The sequence below is a fragment of the Notothenia rossii genome (assembly GCF_949606895.1).
Source record: "Notothenia rossii genome assembly, chromosome: 4".
Taxonomy (NCBI): domain Eukaryota; kingdom Metazoa; phylum Chordata; class Actinopteri; order Perciformes; family Nototheniidae; genus Notothenia; species Notothenia rossii.
This window is the reverse complement of record NC_136902.1, coordinates 4,788,535-4,806,034: the sequence shown is the minus strand read 5'-3', so window position 1 is coordinate 4,806,034 and position 17,500 is coordinate 4,788,535. Positions and strand designations below refer to the sequence as shown.

General features: G+C 41.1%; 1 protein-coding gene across 5 annotated transcripts in view; it reads left to right on the top strand.

The window, feature by feature from the left end:
• ptpn18 (protein tyrosine phosphatase non-receptor type 18) overlaps positions 1–17,500 on the top strand; it is a 94,820-nt gene that overhangs the window by 76,539 nt on the left and 781 nt on the right. For all 5 annotated transcript variants that reach the window (XM_079674478.1, XM_079674475.1, XM_079674477.1 and 2 more), the window contains 10 exons: positions 71–139; positions 1,148–1,210; positions 2,563–2,705; positions 3,417–3,483; positions 4,155–4,232; positions 6,760–6,858; positions 9,597–9,643; positions 12,746–12,856; positions 13,600–13,784; positions 16,002–16,091. In XM_079674478.1, the coding sequence (XP_079530604.1) occupies positions 71–139; positions 1,148–1,210; positions 2,563–2,705; positions 3,417–3,483; positions 4,155–4,232; positions 6,760–6,858; positions 9,597–9,643; positions 12,746–12,856; positions 13,600–13,784; positions 16,002–16,091 (952 nt within the window). The remainder of the gene's footprint in view (positions 1–70; positions 140–1,147; positions 1,211–2,562; positions 2,706–3,416; positions 3,484–4,154; positions 4,233–6,759; positions 6,859–9,596; positions 9,644–12,745; positions 12,857–13,599; positions 13,785–16,001; positions 16,092–17,500) is intronic.

Sequence of the window (17,500 nt, the reverse complement as noted above, 5' to 3'; positions counted from 1 at the left end):
GTTTTATTGACAGTTTCTATATTATTCTTTTATGAACATTTTTGCTGTGGTTGTGTTTTGTTCTCTGCAGAAGAAGTGTGAGTGTTACTGGTCTCCAGTTCATCAGTCGGCTGCGTTCGGACCGTTTAGTGTGTGCAACGTGAGTACACACACACACACACACACACACACACACACACACACACACACACACACACACACACACACACACACACACACATACCATGTATACATCACTTCAGGGGACATTACATTGACTTACATGCATTTCCTGGAGACCTATCCTAACCTTAACCATAACCAACACATGCCTAACCCTAACCCTAACCCTAACCCTTAACCTATTCCTAACCAAGTCTTCACCCTAAAATTAATGATTCCCCTCATGGGGACCTCCATTTTGTCCCCATGAGGGAGGCGAGTCCCCACACGTGACTGTGACGTGACTGTGTAAACAGATGTAGGTCCCCACAAGGTTGGTAATGCTAGGCCACACACACACACACACACACACACACACACACACACACACACACACACACACACACACACACACACACACTGAGCTCTTATAATATTTTAAAGTCTCATATACTTTTACATATAGTACATTTCATCAGTAGAATGTGCTTTCAAAACTTAAAGTACTCATTTTGGATGATATATATATATTGATATCATAATTACTGAAATGATTCATACAAACACTTTAATCTTAGAGCAGCTTTTTTACTCCTTAATATAAAGTTTGGTAGTTTAGTCCAGAGGTTCTCAACCTAAGGGTCGGGCCCCTCCAAAGGTCACCAGGTAAATCTCAGGGTTGTAAAGAAGCAACTAATTTCTAAAACATAAATCTGTTTTCCCTTTCTAGAAATGTCTCTAACATTGTATTTGTAATGAAATAATGATCATTTGTTATTTAGATGAAACCATGTGGGATCGATAAATGTAGTCAGTAATAAGTGCAATTTTTCCCTCTGAGATGTATTGGATTAAACAAAAACAACGTACAGTACTTGAAGAAATATACGTAGTTACAGTCGGCCACTGGTAATATTAAAGCATTTAATGAAGTGAAGCTTTAGAGAAATGTTCATGAACTGAGAACATATTGTGTATTTACCACGTGTTGTTCCTGTGTTTCCAGCAGGGGGAGACACATCCTAATGAACACGTGGTGATCAGAGATCTGGTCCTAGAATACCAGCAGGTAACACACCGACATTACATTATATTACATTACATGAAAAAATATGAGGATACACCAAGCCCACAGGAAGTGTGCCGGACTCTGATGAAAATATTCGTTGTGTCCAAACGGCGGTACAATTTACGTATCAGTCCGTGACGTCACTGGGCAAGACTTTTTCCAATTGACTAGCATTTGGAAAGAGACGTCTGTAAATCAGAGGATACTTTTTTTTAAATAAAATAAACTACCCAGTATGAACTAGTTTATAGCCCTTATTAGAATCATTCGGTCCTTAACGTTTGTAAAAATGCACTAAAAGCCGAATCTAGATTTCTTTTCCATCTCCATTCATTCTACTGAGCCGAGGGTGTTTCTCAATGTCGAGGACGCTTCCTTGGTAGGACAAGTCCCTCCGAGTCAGGTCCTTCAGAAGCGAGGCAAGAATCCTTCCTAGCCTCGGAAAACGAAGAATGGTGGAACAGGCTAGCAGGTGTGCAGGTGTGCGTCATATGCGAGGCCCCGCCTTAAATGGAGCGCGATTTCCGCCAAAGATTTGAAAATTGGTCCGTGCGCAAAGCATTGTGGGGATTTTAAGACCGCGAAGGATACACATGTGCAGCCTCGAAATTTCCTTCGGCGGGACTCGATGGCGTAGCATCCTTGAAATAGTGGCTCTGGAGCAGCTTTCCTCGATATTGAGAAACACCCCGAGAGTGGGAGCTCGGGGGGCGGGGCTTAAGGGGTGCATGCTCTGTGAGCACACATACGGGTTCTTCTGCTCTGACAGCTAGGCATGATGGGTAATCTTTGACGTTTCGCTCTCTCAAAAGTTGGGCCATTTTGTCCTCATGCGCCAATGAGCAACTCTCATAGGAAAGAACGACACCCCGCCTCCCACGCTGTATCCAGTTCTTATTATACATCCATGGGATACGCAGCATGTAAGTGTGTTGTTTTTGCAACTTTTTTCACATTTTGTGAGAGTGGCTTCAAAATGTCATTAAAATATTCATAGAAAATCAGCACAAAAAAGGTGTGTCCTACTCCTACTCATGCTTTTTAAATAAAACTGCTGAATTTTCTAAACAATCTTCATTATTTTTTCCCGAAAAAGGTTTCTTCTAGTTTTCCAGTGCTCAATTTGCCACATTAAAATATGTATATAAAATAGATGAAGCTCTTAATTTCAGTAATAAAAAGGTGTGTGTGTGTGTGTGTGTGTGTGTGTGTGTGTGTGGTAAATCAATGCTGCTCTGATTTGGAGTCTTTAGATCAAATTATATGAAAAGTTATTTAACAATACAATACAAAAAAAGTTGAATTTATTCTTAGCCTTCTTTCCTCCTCATCCTCCTCCTCCTCCTCCTCAGGTGACCCGTGCACTGACTCAGTATCAGTTTCTATCGTGGCCAGATCACGACGTTCCCTACGAGGCTGAAGGAGTGCTGGACCTTCTGCAGAGAGCCAGAGAGAGCCAGGGAACACACATCTCGCCTCTGCTGGTACACTGCAGGTACACACACACACACACACACACACACACACACACACACACACACACACACACACACACACACACACACACACACACACACACACACACACACACACACACACACACACACACACTCTCTCTCACACTTCTAAACGGCTGCTAATCTCACGTCATTACTGACGCTTGTTTTTGCCAGCAGCACAGATCGCAGGTCAGATGGTCATTAACATTCAAACAGGCCTTACCACACATATGGCAGCTTGTATCACACACACACACACACACACACACACACACACACACACACACACACACACACACACACACACACACACACACACACACACACACACACACACACACACACACACACACACTCCTACACACACACACACACACACACACACACACACACACACACACACACTCCTACACACACACACACACACACACACACACACACACACACACACACACACTCCTACACACAGAGAGCAGAAGGCTGTGAATATGCAGCAGGTAACACCAGCTAACGATGGCAGAGTTAACATGCATGATGCATCTGTTCCTCTATCTGTGTGTGTGTGTGTGTGTGTGTGTGTGTGTGTGTGTGTGTGTGTGTGTGTGTGTGTGTGTGTGTGTGTGTGTGTGTGTGTGTGTGTGTGTGTGTGTGTGTGTGTGTGTGTGTGTGTGTGTGTGTGTGTGTGTGTGTGTGTGTGTGTGTCACAGTGCGGGCTGTGGGAGGACAGGAGTCATCTGTGCTCTCGATTACATCCATGACCTGCTGGTTACCAAGGTAACGCATGATAACACATCACGTCCACAGAAACCACTTCAGAGAAAAACTGCGTTCAGTACTTTCACCACGGTGTTCTGTAAGCTCCTGTAAACACTATTACTAAAGATGGGTTGTCTTTTTGTTTTTCACTTATAAATAATATTGAAACTACATAAGAAACCAAATCAATATTTAGTTAGTTATTTAATTAGATTTTCTTACTGCACTGTTAGTGTACAGTTTTACTATTAAGTATTTATTGTATTTTTGTAACTCTGGCACAACAATTTCCTTCTGGATAAATAAAGTCTTATTTCATCTTATCTTAAAAACAGTCCAAGAGAGATAACACTTTATTATTGTTATTATTAATTTCCTTCAATCAACCTTTTATTATTCTCCTTCCTGGTAGCACGTACTGTATCTAGAGGGGGATGATTGCTGAAGAAAACAAATATTAAAGGGATATTATTGTGTATTTTGTGTCTGACTTGCATCGTCTTTCAATAACGAATATTTACAAAAAAGATAACTGCAATCAGAATCAGTTTTATTACCAAGTAGGTCTACACATAAGACGTATCTGCTTTGGTATAAATGGTGCACACAGAGACACAGAAAGACCTTTCTTTGTAATTCTTGCACACTTGTTGGGTGTGGTGTTCAATGTTTCCTGTCTGCTGTTTCAGAATCTCACAGCAGACTTCAGCATCATGGAGATCGTTCAGGAGCTGCGGAAACAGAGACCGTCTTCAGTCCAGACCAAAGTGAGTGAAGCTGAACGAGGGAATCTGTGCTGCTGTACCTCGGTGAAACTTAACAAGTACTCATCTGGAATATTCAAAACCTTTCTCTGTTATTCCAAGACCTGAGTTTCAATTAGTACAGCGATTTTAAAATATGTGTTGCAACCTCCACAGAGCCCCCTGTTTGTAAAGTGTGACTTTTAAAAAACACCTTCACTTCCTGTTTAGAAGTTTTGTTTTTTAAGCTATGACCTAAAGGTTTCCTAAACCTTAACATGTAGTATTGTTTTAAACACACGGTGAGCCATGTGTTTAAAACTGCAACATTTATGTGAAGAGCTAGGAATTCTAGATACAATGAAATAGAAAGGTAATAATAGTTATTTATACTTTAGTACTACATACTGATATACACCTGAACATCAGCAGGAGAGGACTCTTTAAAGTAGAGACACTACATACTGATATACACCTGAACATCAGCAGGAGACGACTCTTTAAAGTAGAGACACTACATACTGATATACACCTGAACATCAGCAGGAGAGGACTCTTTAAAGTAGAGACACTACATACTGATATACACCTGAACATCAGCAGGAGACGACTCTTTAAAGTACAGACACTACATACTGATATACACCTGAACATCAGCAGGAGAGGACTCTTTAAAGTAGAGACACTACATACTGATATACACCTGAACATCAGCAGGAGACGACTCTTTAAAGTAGAGACACTACATACTGATATACACCTGAACATCAGCAGGAGAGGACTCTTTAAAGTAGAGACACTAAATACTGATATACACCTGAACATCAGCAGGAGAGGACTCTTTAAAGTAAAGACACTACATAATGATATACATCTGAACATCAGCAGGAGAGGACTCTTTAAAGTAGAGACACTACATACTGATATACACCTGAACATCATCAGGAGAGGACTCTTTAAAGTAGAGACACTACATACTGATATACATCTGAACATCAGCAGGAGAGGACTCTTTAAAGTAGAGACACTACATACTGATATACACCTGAACATCATCAGGAGAGGACTCTTTAAAGTAGAGACACTACATACTGATATACATCTGAACATCAGCAGGAGAGGACTCTTTAAAGTAGAGACACTACATACTGATATACACCTGAACATCAGCAGGAGAGGACTCTTTAAAGTAGGGACACTACATACTGATATACATCTGAACATCAGCAGGAGACGACTCTTTAAAGTAGAGACACTACATACTGATATACACCTGAACATCATCAGGAGAGGACTCTTTAAAGTAGGGACACTACATACTGATATACACCTGAACATCATCAGGAGAGGACTCTTTAAAGTAGAGACACTACATACTGATATACACCTGAACATCAGCAGGAGAGGACTCTTTAAAGTAGAGACACTACATACTGATATACACCTGAACATCAGCAGGAGAGGACTCTTTAAAGTAGAGACACTACATACTGATATACACCTGAACATCAGCAGGAGAGGACTCTTTAAAGTAGAGACACTACATACTGATATACACCTGAACATCATCAGGAGAGGACTCTTTAAAGTAGAAACACTACATACTGATATACACCTGAACATCAGCAGGAGAGGACTCTTTAAAGTAGAGACACTACATACTGATACACACCTGAACATCAGCAGGAGAGGACTCTTTAAAGTAGAGACACTACATACTGATATACACCTGAACATCAGCAGGAGAGGACTCTTTAAAGTAGGGACACTACATACTGATATACACCTGAACATCAGCAGGAGAGGACTCTTTAAAGTAGAGACACTACATACTGATATACACCTGAACATCAGCAGGAGAGGACTCTTTAAAGTAGAGACACTACATACTGATATACACCTGAACATCAGCAGGAGAGGACTCTTTAAAGTAGAGACACTACATACTGATATACACCTGAACATCAGCAGGAGAGGACTCTTTAAAGTAGAGACACTACATACTGATATACACCTGAACATCAGCAGGAGAGGACTCTTTAAAGTAGAGACACTACATACTGATATACACCTGAACATCAGCAGGAGAGGACTCTTTAAAGTAGAGACACTACATACTGATATACACCTGAACATCAGCAGGAGAGGACTCTTTAAAGTAGAGACAACTACATACTGATATACACCTGAACATCAGCAGGAGAGGACTCTTTAAAGTAGAGACACTACATACTGATATACACCTGAACATCAGCAGGAGAGGACTCTTTAAAGTAGAGACACTACATACTGATATACACCTGAACTCATCCGTTAGTCGATATCTAACAAGTGCATCTAGAATTGGGAAGAGTTCATGTATTTTACAGAAACCAAATACCCTTAAAACGAATCTAATCTAAATATTAAACTGAAATACACCAGTGTGTTATTTCTGAGGTGTTAGGAACATCACCATCTTACTTAACAGATGTTGAAACAGGAGATGAGGCACATTCGTCTCTGATGTTTCATGAATAACTGACTAATAAATGATGTCCTCTTCTGGCAGGAGCAGTATCAGTTCATCTCCACAACCGTCGCCTTTATGTTCGAGCGATTCCTGCAGCAGTCAGCCGCCGAGCCTCATCTCTACAGCAACCTGACCCTGGTAACACACGTCAATAAAACTTTATCTGTAAAGCACTTTTCATAAACAAAAGGCTACACTGGGTAACACTGCTTATTTTTACTCCATTATATTTATCTGACAGCTTTGGTGACTCTTTACTTTTTTAGCATTGTTGCACGGAGAGAATTTGACAAAAAACAAACAATATTTTTACTTCATTTACTATTTTTTGAAACTAAAAAAAGATTAATTAAGAAAATCGTTATCTAATAATATATAATTATGTCATTCTAAGCAACGCTAGCCAATAGACGCACCAGTGTTACAAAGGGACATCACTATGTTCCAACACATTGTACGTGATAGGCTAAGGGGCGGGACATCTCTAAGCAGTTGACCAATCACAACAGAGCCGGCCAGCTAACCAATCAGAGCAGAGCTTTTTGAACATTAAACCATGGAGACATGTCCCAGTCGAGGAAAAAAGTATTAATATGAACCTGAAAATACAGAACAAAATCTGATTACTTCTTCCACCTCCGCAGACAGATAGCCTGTGAAGAGGCTTTTAAACTCGTGTCACATTTAAATCCTGTGACAGTTTTGATGAAGTGATGTTGTTGGAGGAAGTTGGTGCAGCTGCAGAAACAGGAAGTGATCTTTAATCAGACTTCCTGCATGTAAATCCTCCGCTGCAGGCCGAGTGAAGGCAGATTGTTCACACAGAGAGAGAAAGACTTGATCAGTGTTTAACAATAAGAATTCAACTCCAGTAGAACCAATGGACGACACATGCTGACAGGTAGGAGTACTTTAACCTTAATGATACATATAAAAACATCACAACAAACAGACATGAAGACATGTCGTTTCCTTCAGGAGTCAATCCCTTTGTGAAGCTGTCTGTAATTTACTGGTTAGTAGCCTGATTTGACTGATTGTGTGTTAACAGCAGAGGTGGTCGAAGTACTCAGATCTTGTACTTGATTAAAAGTAGAAGTACTCAGATATTGTACTTGAGTCAAAGTAGAAGTACTCAGATCTTGTACTTGAGTAAAAGTAGAAGTACTCAGATATTGTACTTGATTAAAAGTAGAAGTACTCAGATCTTGTACTTGAGTCAAAGTAGAAGTACTCAGATCTTGTACTTGAGTCAAAGTAGAAGTACTCAGATCTTGTACTTGATTAAAAGTAGAAATACTAGTAGAAGTACTCAGATCTTGTAGTAAAAGTAGAAGTACTCAGATGTTGTACTTGAGTAAAAGTAGAAGTACCAGAGTGTATGAATACTCTGTTACAGTAAAAGTCCTGCATTCAAAATGTTCCTCAAGTAAAGTAGAAAAGTATTCTCATCAAAATATAGTGAAAGACAGTAAAAGTAGTCATTGTGCAGATTGGTCCATTTCAGAATAATATAAATGATATGTTTTATAATGATTGATCATGAAAGTGTTCTCAAAGCTGGTAAAGGTGCAGCTAGTTTGAATGACTTTGTATACTGCAGGGTAGCTTGTGGATTTACTCCAGGTGGAACTAAAGTCTGATTTAACACTTGATTATATTTCACATCATTCATCCACATCTGAGAAGTAACTAAAGGTATTAAATACATGTAGTGGAGGAAAAGTACACCATGTACTTCTGAACTGTAGTGGAGTAAAAGTACACAGTAGCATATCATGGAAATACTCAGGTAAAGTACAAGTACATCAAAATTGTACTTAAGTACTAAAGTACAATTTTGAGCAAATCTACTTACAGTTACTTCCCACGACCGGTTAGCTTTCACATAAAGTCTCTTTAAAAACAGAGATAGGATTACATATTTCCATCAAAAGTGGAATTGCTTATATTTAGAAACATATTTTGTCTTTGTTCCTGTGGTGGAGGAAGTGTTATGATACGTCAGAAAAACTCAAGTATGAATATCACACTGTCAACAAACCTGGTACAAGTAGAGTCTTATGTTGGCTTTCAGTTATAGTATAAAAAAGTCTCCTGTATCTCTTTCTATATATTATACCCTTATATTATTCAAATGTATGCAATCATATGAAAGCTGGATTTAACTGTTGTAAATTGGCGGAGCTCATATAAAACTATTTACTCATAATTATTTGCGTATAATCCGTTGATTTCTGTGTTTGTAATGAAAATGATGAGAAATGATCCTAAAGTGATGTGTGATGGTTATGAAGTCCTAACCTCAACATTATTATGTAATACATTATCATTATTAACGTCATTAAAAAGGGAAGCAGCAAACCTTCACATCTGTGAAGCTTGGAGCCATGATGACTGTACATAAAAAAAGACCGTTTACTCACATAACTAACTAATTGTTTCAGCTGTTGCTGGGTAACCTGAATATTTATTAAAAAAAGCAACAGTAAAATATCTTCTAAATATAATTTCCCATCTTTCAGGCCAACGTGTGAAAGATATAAATGAGAACAGATGAGAGTAAAGACCAGAGTCATTTACCAAGTGCATTCAATCATTTCAATTGATATCACTTTTGTCAGTAATTCCCAATCATATGATTATTAGTAAAGTTCAATTTAATAATCCTGAAACGCTTCCATTGGACTCCGTTGCTAAGGGGCGGGACATCTCTAATCGGTTGACCAATCACAACAGAGCCGGCCAGCCAACCAATCAGAGTAGAGCATAATATGTCCTCTTTAATAGTCTTAAGTTTAAATACATTTTTAATATTTATTATGTGAGACCTGCAGATAAACTGAACTGTTTCTTTATTTCTTTTTCCTCACCAGCTGAATATACCTGAACCCACAAGAACACCTGCTTCCTCCTCACAGAGGTACGTGTGTGTGTGTGTGTGTGTGTGTGCGTGTGCGTGTGCGTGTGCGTGTGTGTGTGTGTGTGTGTGTGTGTGTGTGTGTGTGTGTGTGTGTGTGTGTGTGTGTGTGTGTGTGTGTGTGTGTGTGTGTGTGTGTGTGTGTGTGTGTGTGTGTGTGTGTGCGCAGATACACAGTAACAGATTTCATGTCTCACCCCGTGGTGTTAATTTAACACTTTTCTCACCCTCCTTTTCATCCCTCCATCCCCCATATGTTATATATCACATCACCATGGCAACAAAGGGCATGAGGAGGAAGAGGAGGAGATATGATTGAGGTGATGAGGAAAAGTGAAAGAAAAGGAAACATGGGGAGGAAAGGCGGAGAAGAAGAGAGAACAGGTTAAGGAAGATAGATAAGGAGGAAGTAGATACAAGGGAAGGTGAGAGGAGGGTGTGTTAGAGAGGAAGAGGAAGTGAGAAATGAAATGCAAAGGAAGGCAGACAAGGGTGAAATGAAACAAAAAAGAGGGGAGGAGATGAGAAGAGAAGGAAGCAAGATGAAAGGAGATGAAATAAGAGATACGAGAAAGTAGAGGAAACAAAGGGAACTAAGGGGTGAGGAAAAAAGGCAATGAGAGGTTAGGAAAGGAAACAAAAGAGAAGGGAAAAGAGAAGAAAGAAACAAGGAAATAAGAGGTGAGGAAATGAGGGAACACGGACAAACAAGGTTAGGAGAGGAAACGATAGAGGGAGCAAGATGTGAGGAGAGAAAAGAGGAAAGGAAATAAGGTAACAAGAGGTGAGGAGACAAGAGAGAATAGAAGGGAGAGGAAACCAAAGTAGAAAGGGAATAAGAGGTTAGAAGAGGAAAGAAATAAAAAAGAAGCAAGGAAACAAGATGTGAGGAGAGAAAAGAGGAGTCTTCACATTAAACCTATGTAATACCATTACTGTAGAAGAAAAAATGTGCCTTTGATTGAAAAACATAAAGTTACAATTTTAGTAGAGTTATTTTTTGACAATAACAGAAATGCAAACTGCTCTTTTTGTGGTGCATTATATATTTTGAGGAATCATTCAAAGGTGACGCAGCAGAAACAAAACTCCCTCCCCTGTTTTCACACTTCTTCAAACCTCCTACTAACGTGTTATCTAGACATAAGTTTAATATAAACATAAAGCACACTGACTCAGCTTCCTTCCTTTATTTCCATCAAGCCACAAAAAACAGACATTTCTAACGTGTCATCTTTCCTTCATTTCTTTCTACTCACAGTTGTTGATTATTATTATTACTTGTTAGACGCTTTTATCCAAAGCGACTTCCATTCTCAATACTGTGGGCAATCTCCACAGGAGCAATTTGTGGTGAAGTGTCTCAGGGACACAACGACATGCTGACTGTAGTGGGACTCAAACTTGCTACCCCCTGATCCCAAGTCCAGCACACTATCCACTGAGCCACAGCCGCCAAGTTGACAACTTGTTTGGCTTCTGATGATGTGTTGATATTGGGCGACGTATTTTATGCAATGTATTACAGGTCTCAGATATATACAGAGCCTGTCTCTGAAGTGTTTGGCTCCAAACACCAAACAGATCATTGCAGCATTACCCATAATCCCCTCTGTTTCCAAAGTGTTGATTCTCTGTCTGTTACTTTAGATGAAAATAAGGAGCCCCTCCCCACGCCCCTCTGAGAGAGATTTGGTTAAAAAGAACACAATAGCTGCTTTCACACCAAGTACTTTGTGGTACTTAGTTACCGGTACTTAGTTCCCCCGAACTAAGGAGTAGATCAATTCGCCCAGCCAATCAGAAATTGTTGGTGTGGCCGGCACACCCACGAACCATTTTCTCCCCAGGAAAGCACAAGATGTAGAAGAGACATGAAGAAGAGGGGACACATGTTGATGTAGAAGAGACATGAAGAAGAGGGGACACATGTTGATGTAGAAGAGACATGGAGAAGAGGGGACACATGTTGATGTAGAAGAGACATGAAGAAGAGGGGACACATGTTGATGTAGAAGAGACATGAAGAAGAGGGGACACATGTTGATGTAGAAGAGACATGAAGAAGAGGGGACACATGTTGATGTAGAAGAGACATGAAGAAGAGGGGACACATGTTGATGTAGAAGAGACATGAAGAAGAGGGGACACATGTTGATGTAAAAGAGACATGAAGAAGAGGGGACACATATTGATGTTGAAGAGACATGAAGAAGAGGGGACACATGCTGATGTAGAAGAGACATGACGAAGAGGGGACACATGTTGATGTAGAAGAGACATGGAGAAGAGGGGACACATGGTGATGTAGAAGAGACATGAAGAAGAGGGGACACATGTTGATGTAGAAGACACATGAAGAAGAGGGGACACATGTTGATGCAGAAGAGACATGAAGAAGAGGGGACACATGTTGATGTAGAAGAGACATGAAGAAGAGGGGACACATGTTGATGTAGAAGAGACATGAAGAAGAGGGGACACATGTTGATGTAGAAGAGACATGAAGAAGAGGGGACACATGTTGATGTAAAAGAGACATGAAGAAGAGGGGACACATGGTGATGTAGAAGAGACATGGAGAAGAGGGGACACATGTTGATGTAGAAGAGACATGAAGAAGAGGGGACACATGTTGATGTAGAAGAGACATGAAGAATAGGGGACACATGTTGATGTAGAAGAGACATGAAGAAGAGGGGACACATGTTGATGTAGAAGAGACATGAAGAAGAGGGGACACATGTTGATGTAGAAGAGACATGAAAAAGAGGGGACACATGTTGATGTAGAAGAGACATGAAGAAGAGGGGACACATGTTGATGTAGAAGAGACATGGAGAAGAGAGGACACATGTTGATGTAGAAGAGACATGGAGAAGTGGACTTTGCATAATAGGTGACCTTTAAGAGGATGGCGCCATGGGAATTGTAGTCTTTTATACTTCCTTGACTACAGAAGTCACGATTAGGTGACAGTGTTTGGCCTATTTCTACAAAACAAAATCTATTCTTGTTTTTTCGTCTTTGCATTTCTTGTTTTTACACACATGTGAAAAGAAACGGTGTTATTGGAGTTATTTTGTTTGTTCTTGATGTGTGCAGACCGCTGTCGCTGCAGCCGACCATGAACGATACGTACGCCGTGGTAAACAAAAACAAACACCCCCCCTCTAAAGACCCCACCTACTCTGTGGTGGTCACACGATCCAGCAGGTAATCAAACACCTGAGTTCCTCTTAAAAATCTGATTTACACAACACTGAGCATGCTGACGTGTCTCCTATAGAAGAATTAGACTTTTGAAATCCTAGTCATTATTACATTGAGGTACCTTTAAAAGTATTGGGATGTTTCGGAGAAATTAGAGCCTCTGATACTTTTGTAAAATCCTGTTGAATGACATGTTTTAAATGCATTTACCAAACAAGAGGTGAGAGTCTGTTTTATTTACGAATGTCAGTTTTAATTCATTAGAAAACTGTATTTGATAGAGAGACTGGAAATGTGTTACTTTCAGTTAATTATCAGCTACTTTTTGATAAAAGCTTTGAAAAACCTACAAATAAAGTTACATTTTTGGGTCCAAAAAGTATATAAAGTCAAGTATTTTAAATGTGTTCTGGTCAATTGAAAAAGTTATTAGACATTCCTGATATTCTAATAAATATTGATATTTTCTGGTATTTGTTTTTTATTAAATCAAATTAGTTGCTTTTTTTTTTAACATGCATGGATACCATTTTGATTTGATTTTAAAACTGTTTGTTTACAGTAGTCTACTCATCTGATCTATTGCCTTTTATTTGGATTCTCCACTTTGTTGCAACACTGTACATTCCCCCGCTGTGTGACACATTCTGATTTTGATTCTGATACCGATTTTGAATTCCAATTACTGTTTCTGATTCTAGCTTTGATTCTGATTTCTGATTCTGATTCTGATCATTTCCCCTCAGGACCCTCCCCCCCGCCTCCCATCACTATGATAACGATGCATCAGGAGCCTCGGCCCCGGCCCCGGTCTACAGCACCGTGAGATCCCGCTCTAAACCCAACAGCCTCCCCCTCTCTGCGACCCCCATCTACGACATCGCAGCGCCCCCCACCAACCACATCGGGGGGGAGTACTCACTGGTGCCAGGTGAGGGGGGGAGGGTGTGATACGATACGATAATACTTTAAAGTGCATCTATTATGCTATTCTTAGGCATGTATCATGGGTCTCAGATATATACAAATACACTGAACAAACATATAAACGCAACACTTTTGTTTTTGCTCCCATTTTTCATGAGATGAACTCAAAGATCTAAAACATTTTCTACATACACAAAATAACCATTTCTCTCAAATATTGTTCACAAATCTGAAAAAATCTGTGATAGTGAGCACTTCTCCTTTGCCGAGATAATCCATCCCACCTCACAGGCGTGGCATATCAAGATGCTGATTAGACAGCATGATTACAGGTGTGCCTTAGGCTGGCCACAATCAAAGGCCACTCTGAAACGTGCAATTTTGCTTTATTGGGGGGGTCTGGGGGGTCCGAAAACCCTAGGGTTTAACCCTAACCCTAACATGTCACCCATTGAGCATGTTTGGGATGCTCTGGATCGGCGTATACGACAGCGTGTTCCAGTTCCTGCCAATATCCAGCAACTTCGCACAGACTCAGGGTCTGGGGGGGTCCGAAAACCAGTCAGTATCAGGTGTGACCACCATTTGCCTCGCGCAGTGCAACACATCTCCTTCGCATAGAGTTGATCAGGTTGTTGATTGTGGCCTGTGGAATGTTGGTCCACTCCTCTTCAATGGCTGTGCCAAGTTGCTGGATATTGGCAGGAACTGGAACACGCTGTCTTTAAACAACTCTCCTGTTATCTCCATCAGAACAACCTTCTGGATCCGCACCAGTCTGGTTTCAAGGGAGGTCACTCAATAGAAACTGCTCTCCTTGCTGTCTCTGAGGAACTGCACACGGCTAAAGCAGCCTCCCTCTCCTCTGTCATCATCCTTCTGGACCTGTCTGCTGCATTCGACACGGTGAACCATCAGATCCTCCTTCGCACTCTCCAAGAACTTGGAGTTTCAGGCTCTGCACTTTCCCTCCTCACCTCATACCTCAAAGACCGCACCTACAGGGTTACTTGGAGAGAGTCCGAGTCCGACCCTTGTCAATTAACTACAGGGGTCCCTCAGGGCTCTGTTCTTGGTCCCCTTCTCTTCTCCTTGTACACAAACTTGCTCGGATCAGTCATTAGCCCGCATGGTTTTTCATACCACTGCTACGCTGACGACACCCAACTAATTCTGTCCTTTCCCCGCTCAGAGACCCAGGTCGTCGCACGCATCTCTGCTTGTCTAGTAGACATCTCTCAGTGGATGTCTGCTCACCACCTCAAGCTCAACCTTGACAAGACTGAACTGCTTTTTCTTCCGGGAAAAGATTGTCCGACTCTTGACCTAACAATCAACATCGGCACCTCTGTTGTTTCCCCGACTCAGACTGCAAGGAATCTGGGTGTGACCCTAGATAACAAACTGTCCTTCACTGCAAACATCGCTGCTACAACCCGCTGCTGCAGATACACGCTTTACAACATCAGGAGGATACGTCCCCAGCTGACCCAGAAAACAGCGCAGGTTCTGGTCCAGGCTCTCGTCATCTCACGCCTAGACTACTGCAACTCCCTCCTGGCTGGTCTACCTGCATGTGCCATCCGACCTCTGCAGCTCATCCAGAATGCAGCGGCTCGTCTGGTCTTCAACCTTCCTAAATTCTCCCACACCACGCCGCTCCTCCGCTCCCTTCACTGGCTTCCAGTAACTGCTAGAATCCACTTCAAGACACTGGTGCTTGCGTACCATGCTGTGAATGGATCTGGCCCTTCCTACATCCAGGACATGGTTAAACCGTACACCCCAGCAGGTGCACTCCGCTCTGCATCAGCCAAACAGCTCGCTGCACCCGCACTGCGAGGGGGACCCAAGTTCCCATCAGCAAAAACATGTGGGTTTGCTATCCTGGCTCCAAAATGGTGGAATGAGCTCCCCATTGAAATCAGGACAGCAGATAGCTTACACATCTTCTTCAGACTGAAAACTCATCTCTTTGGACTCCACTTCCAGAGATAGAATTACTAACAAAGCACTTATATACTAATAAAGGGCTGGCTTATCTAAAGCCAGTTGAGTAGCACTTGAAATGTTTGGCTCTATGAAACCTGATGTACTTATATGATTCTGTTTTCTTCAAGGTTGTACTTTGTTGGTCGAATGCACTTATTGTGAGTCGCTGTGGATAAAAGCATCAGCTAAATGTAATGTAATATTAATAAGTGTCTGTTTTCTCTTCCAGAGCAACGTTTATCAGCGACAGACGATGATTATGAAGATTTCTCCACTTCAGTCACAGACGTGAGCAGCATCTGCTCCCCGGGGGGGATCGGTCAGTACACCTGCACACTCTGTTTATTCTTTATTTAGTATGTGATGAAACATTATATTTCTTAACACAGTTTGCACAAAGTACCAGGATGCCCTGCATGAGGTCTCAGTTTGCAGTATGCATGCTTTCCAAACTCTTCTGACCCACAATCCTCTGCACATGGGATAAATCAGCTGGAGGGCTGCATTTCAAGATGCAATGTTATTACAAAGTTCACTCTTAAAACTGTAGCTAAAGCAATGAGGCAACATTTTCCAGGGTTTGTATTATTGGGTAATTTTGGGTTGGTTAAATGTGATAATGTGGTTTTCTCTCTATGTGAAAAAAAGCCTTCATTGGACTCCTCTGTTTACTTTCAGAACTTAGTGACATCACTACATTAAACTTGCGCTTATATTGGCTAGCGCTCCAACCCATTGTACGTGATAAGCTAAGGGGCGGGACATCTCTAAAAGGGTGACCAATCAAAACAGAGCCTGTCAGCTAACCAATCAGAGCAGACTGGGCTCTGGTTTCAGACAGACGGTGAAAAGAGGTGCTGCAGCACAGGCAGTATGAGAGAAATAAAGTACTGATATTACATACTGATATACACCTGAACATCAGCAGGAGAGGACTCTTTAAAGTAGAGACACTACATACTGATATACACCTGAACATCAGCAGGAGAGGACTCTTTAAAGTAGAGACACTACATACTGATATACACCTGAACATCAGCAGGAGAGGACTCTTTAAAGTAGAGACACTACATACTGATATACACCTGAACATCAGCAGGAGAGGACTCTTTAAAGTAGAGACACTACATACTGATATACACCTGAACATCAGCAGGAGAGGACTCTTTAAAGTAGAGACACTACATACTGATATACACCTGAGCATCAGCAGGAGAGGACTCTTTAAAGTAGAGACACTACATACTGATATACACCTGAACATCAGCAGGAGAGGACTCTTTAAATTAGAGACACTACATACTGATATACACCTGAACATCAGCAGGAGAGGACTCTTTAAAGTAGAGACACTACAGACTGATATACACCTGAACATCAGCAGGAGAGGACTCTTTAAAGTAGAGACACTACATACTGATATACACCTGAACATCAGCAGGAGAGGACTCTTTAAAGTAGAGACACTACATACTGATATACACCTGAACATCAGCAGGAGAGGACTCTTTAAAGTAGAGACACTACATACTGATATACACTTGAACATCAGCAGGAGAGGACTCTTTAAAGTAGAGACACTACATACTGATATACACCTGAACATCAGCAGGAGAGGACTCTTTAAAGTAGAGACACTACATACTGATATACACCTGAACATCAGCAGGAGAGGACTCTTTAAAGTAGAGACACTACATACTGATATACACCTGAACATCAGCAGGA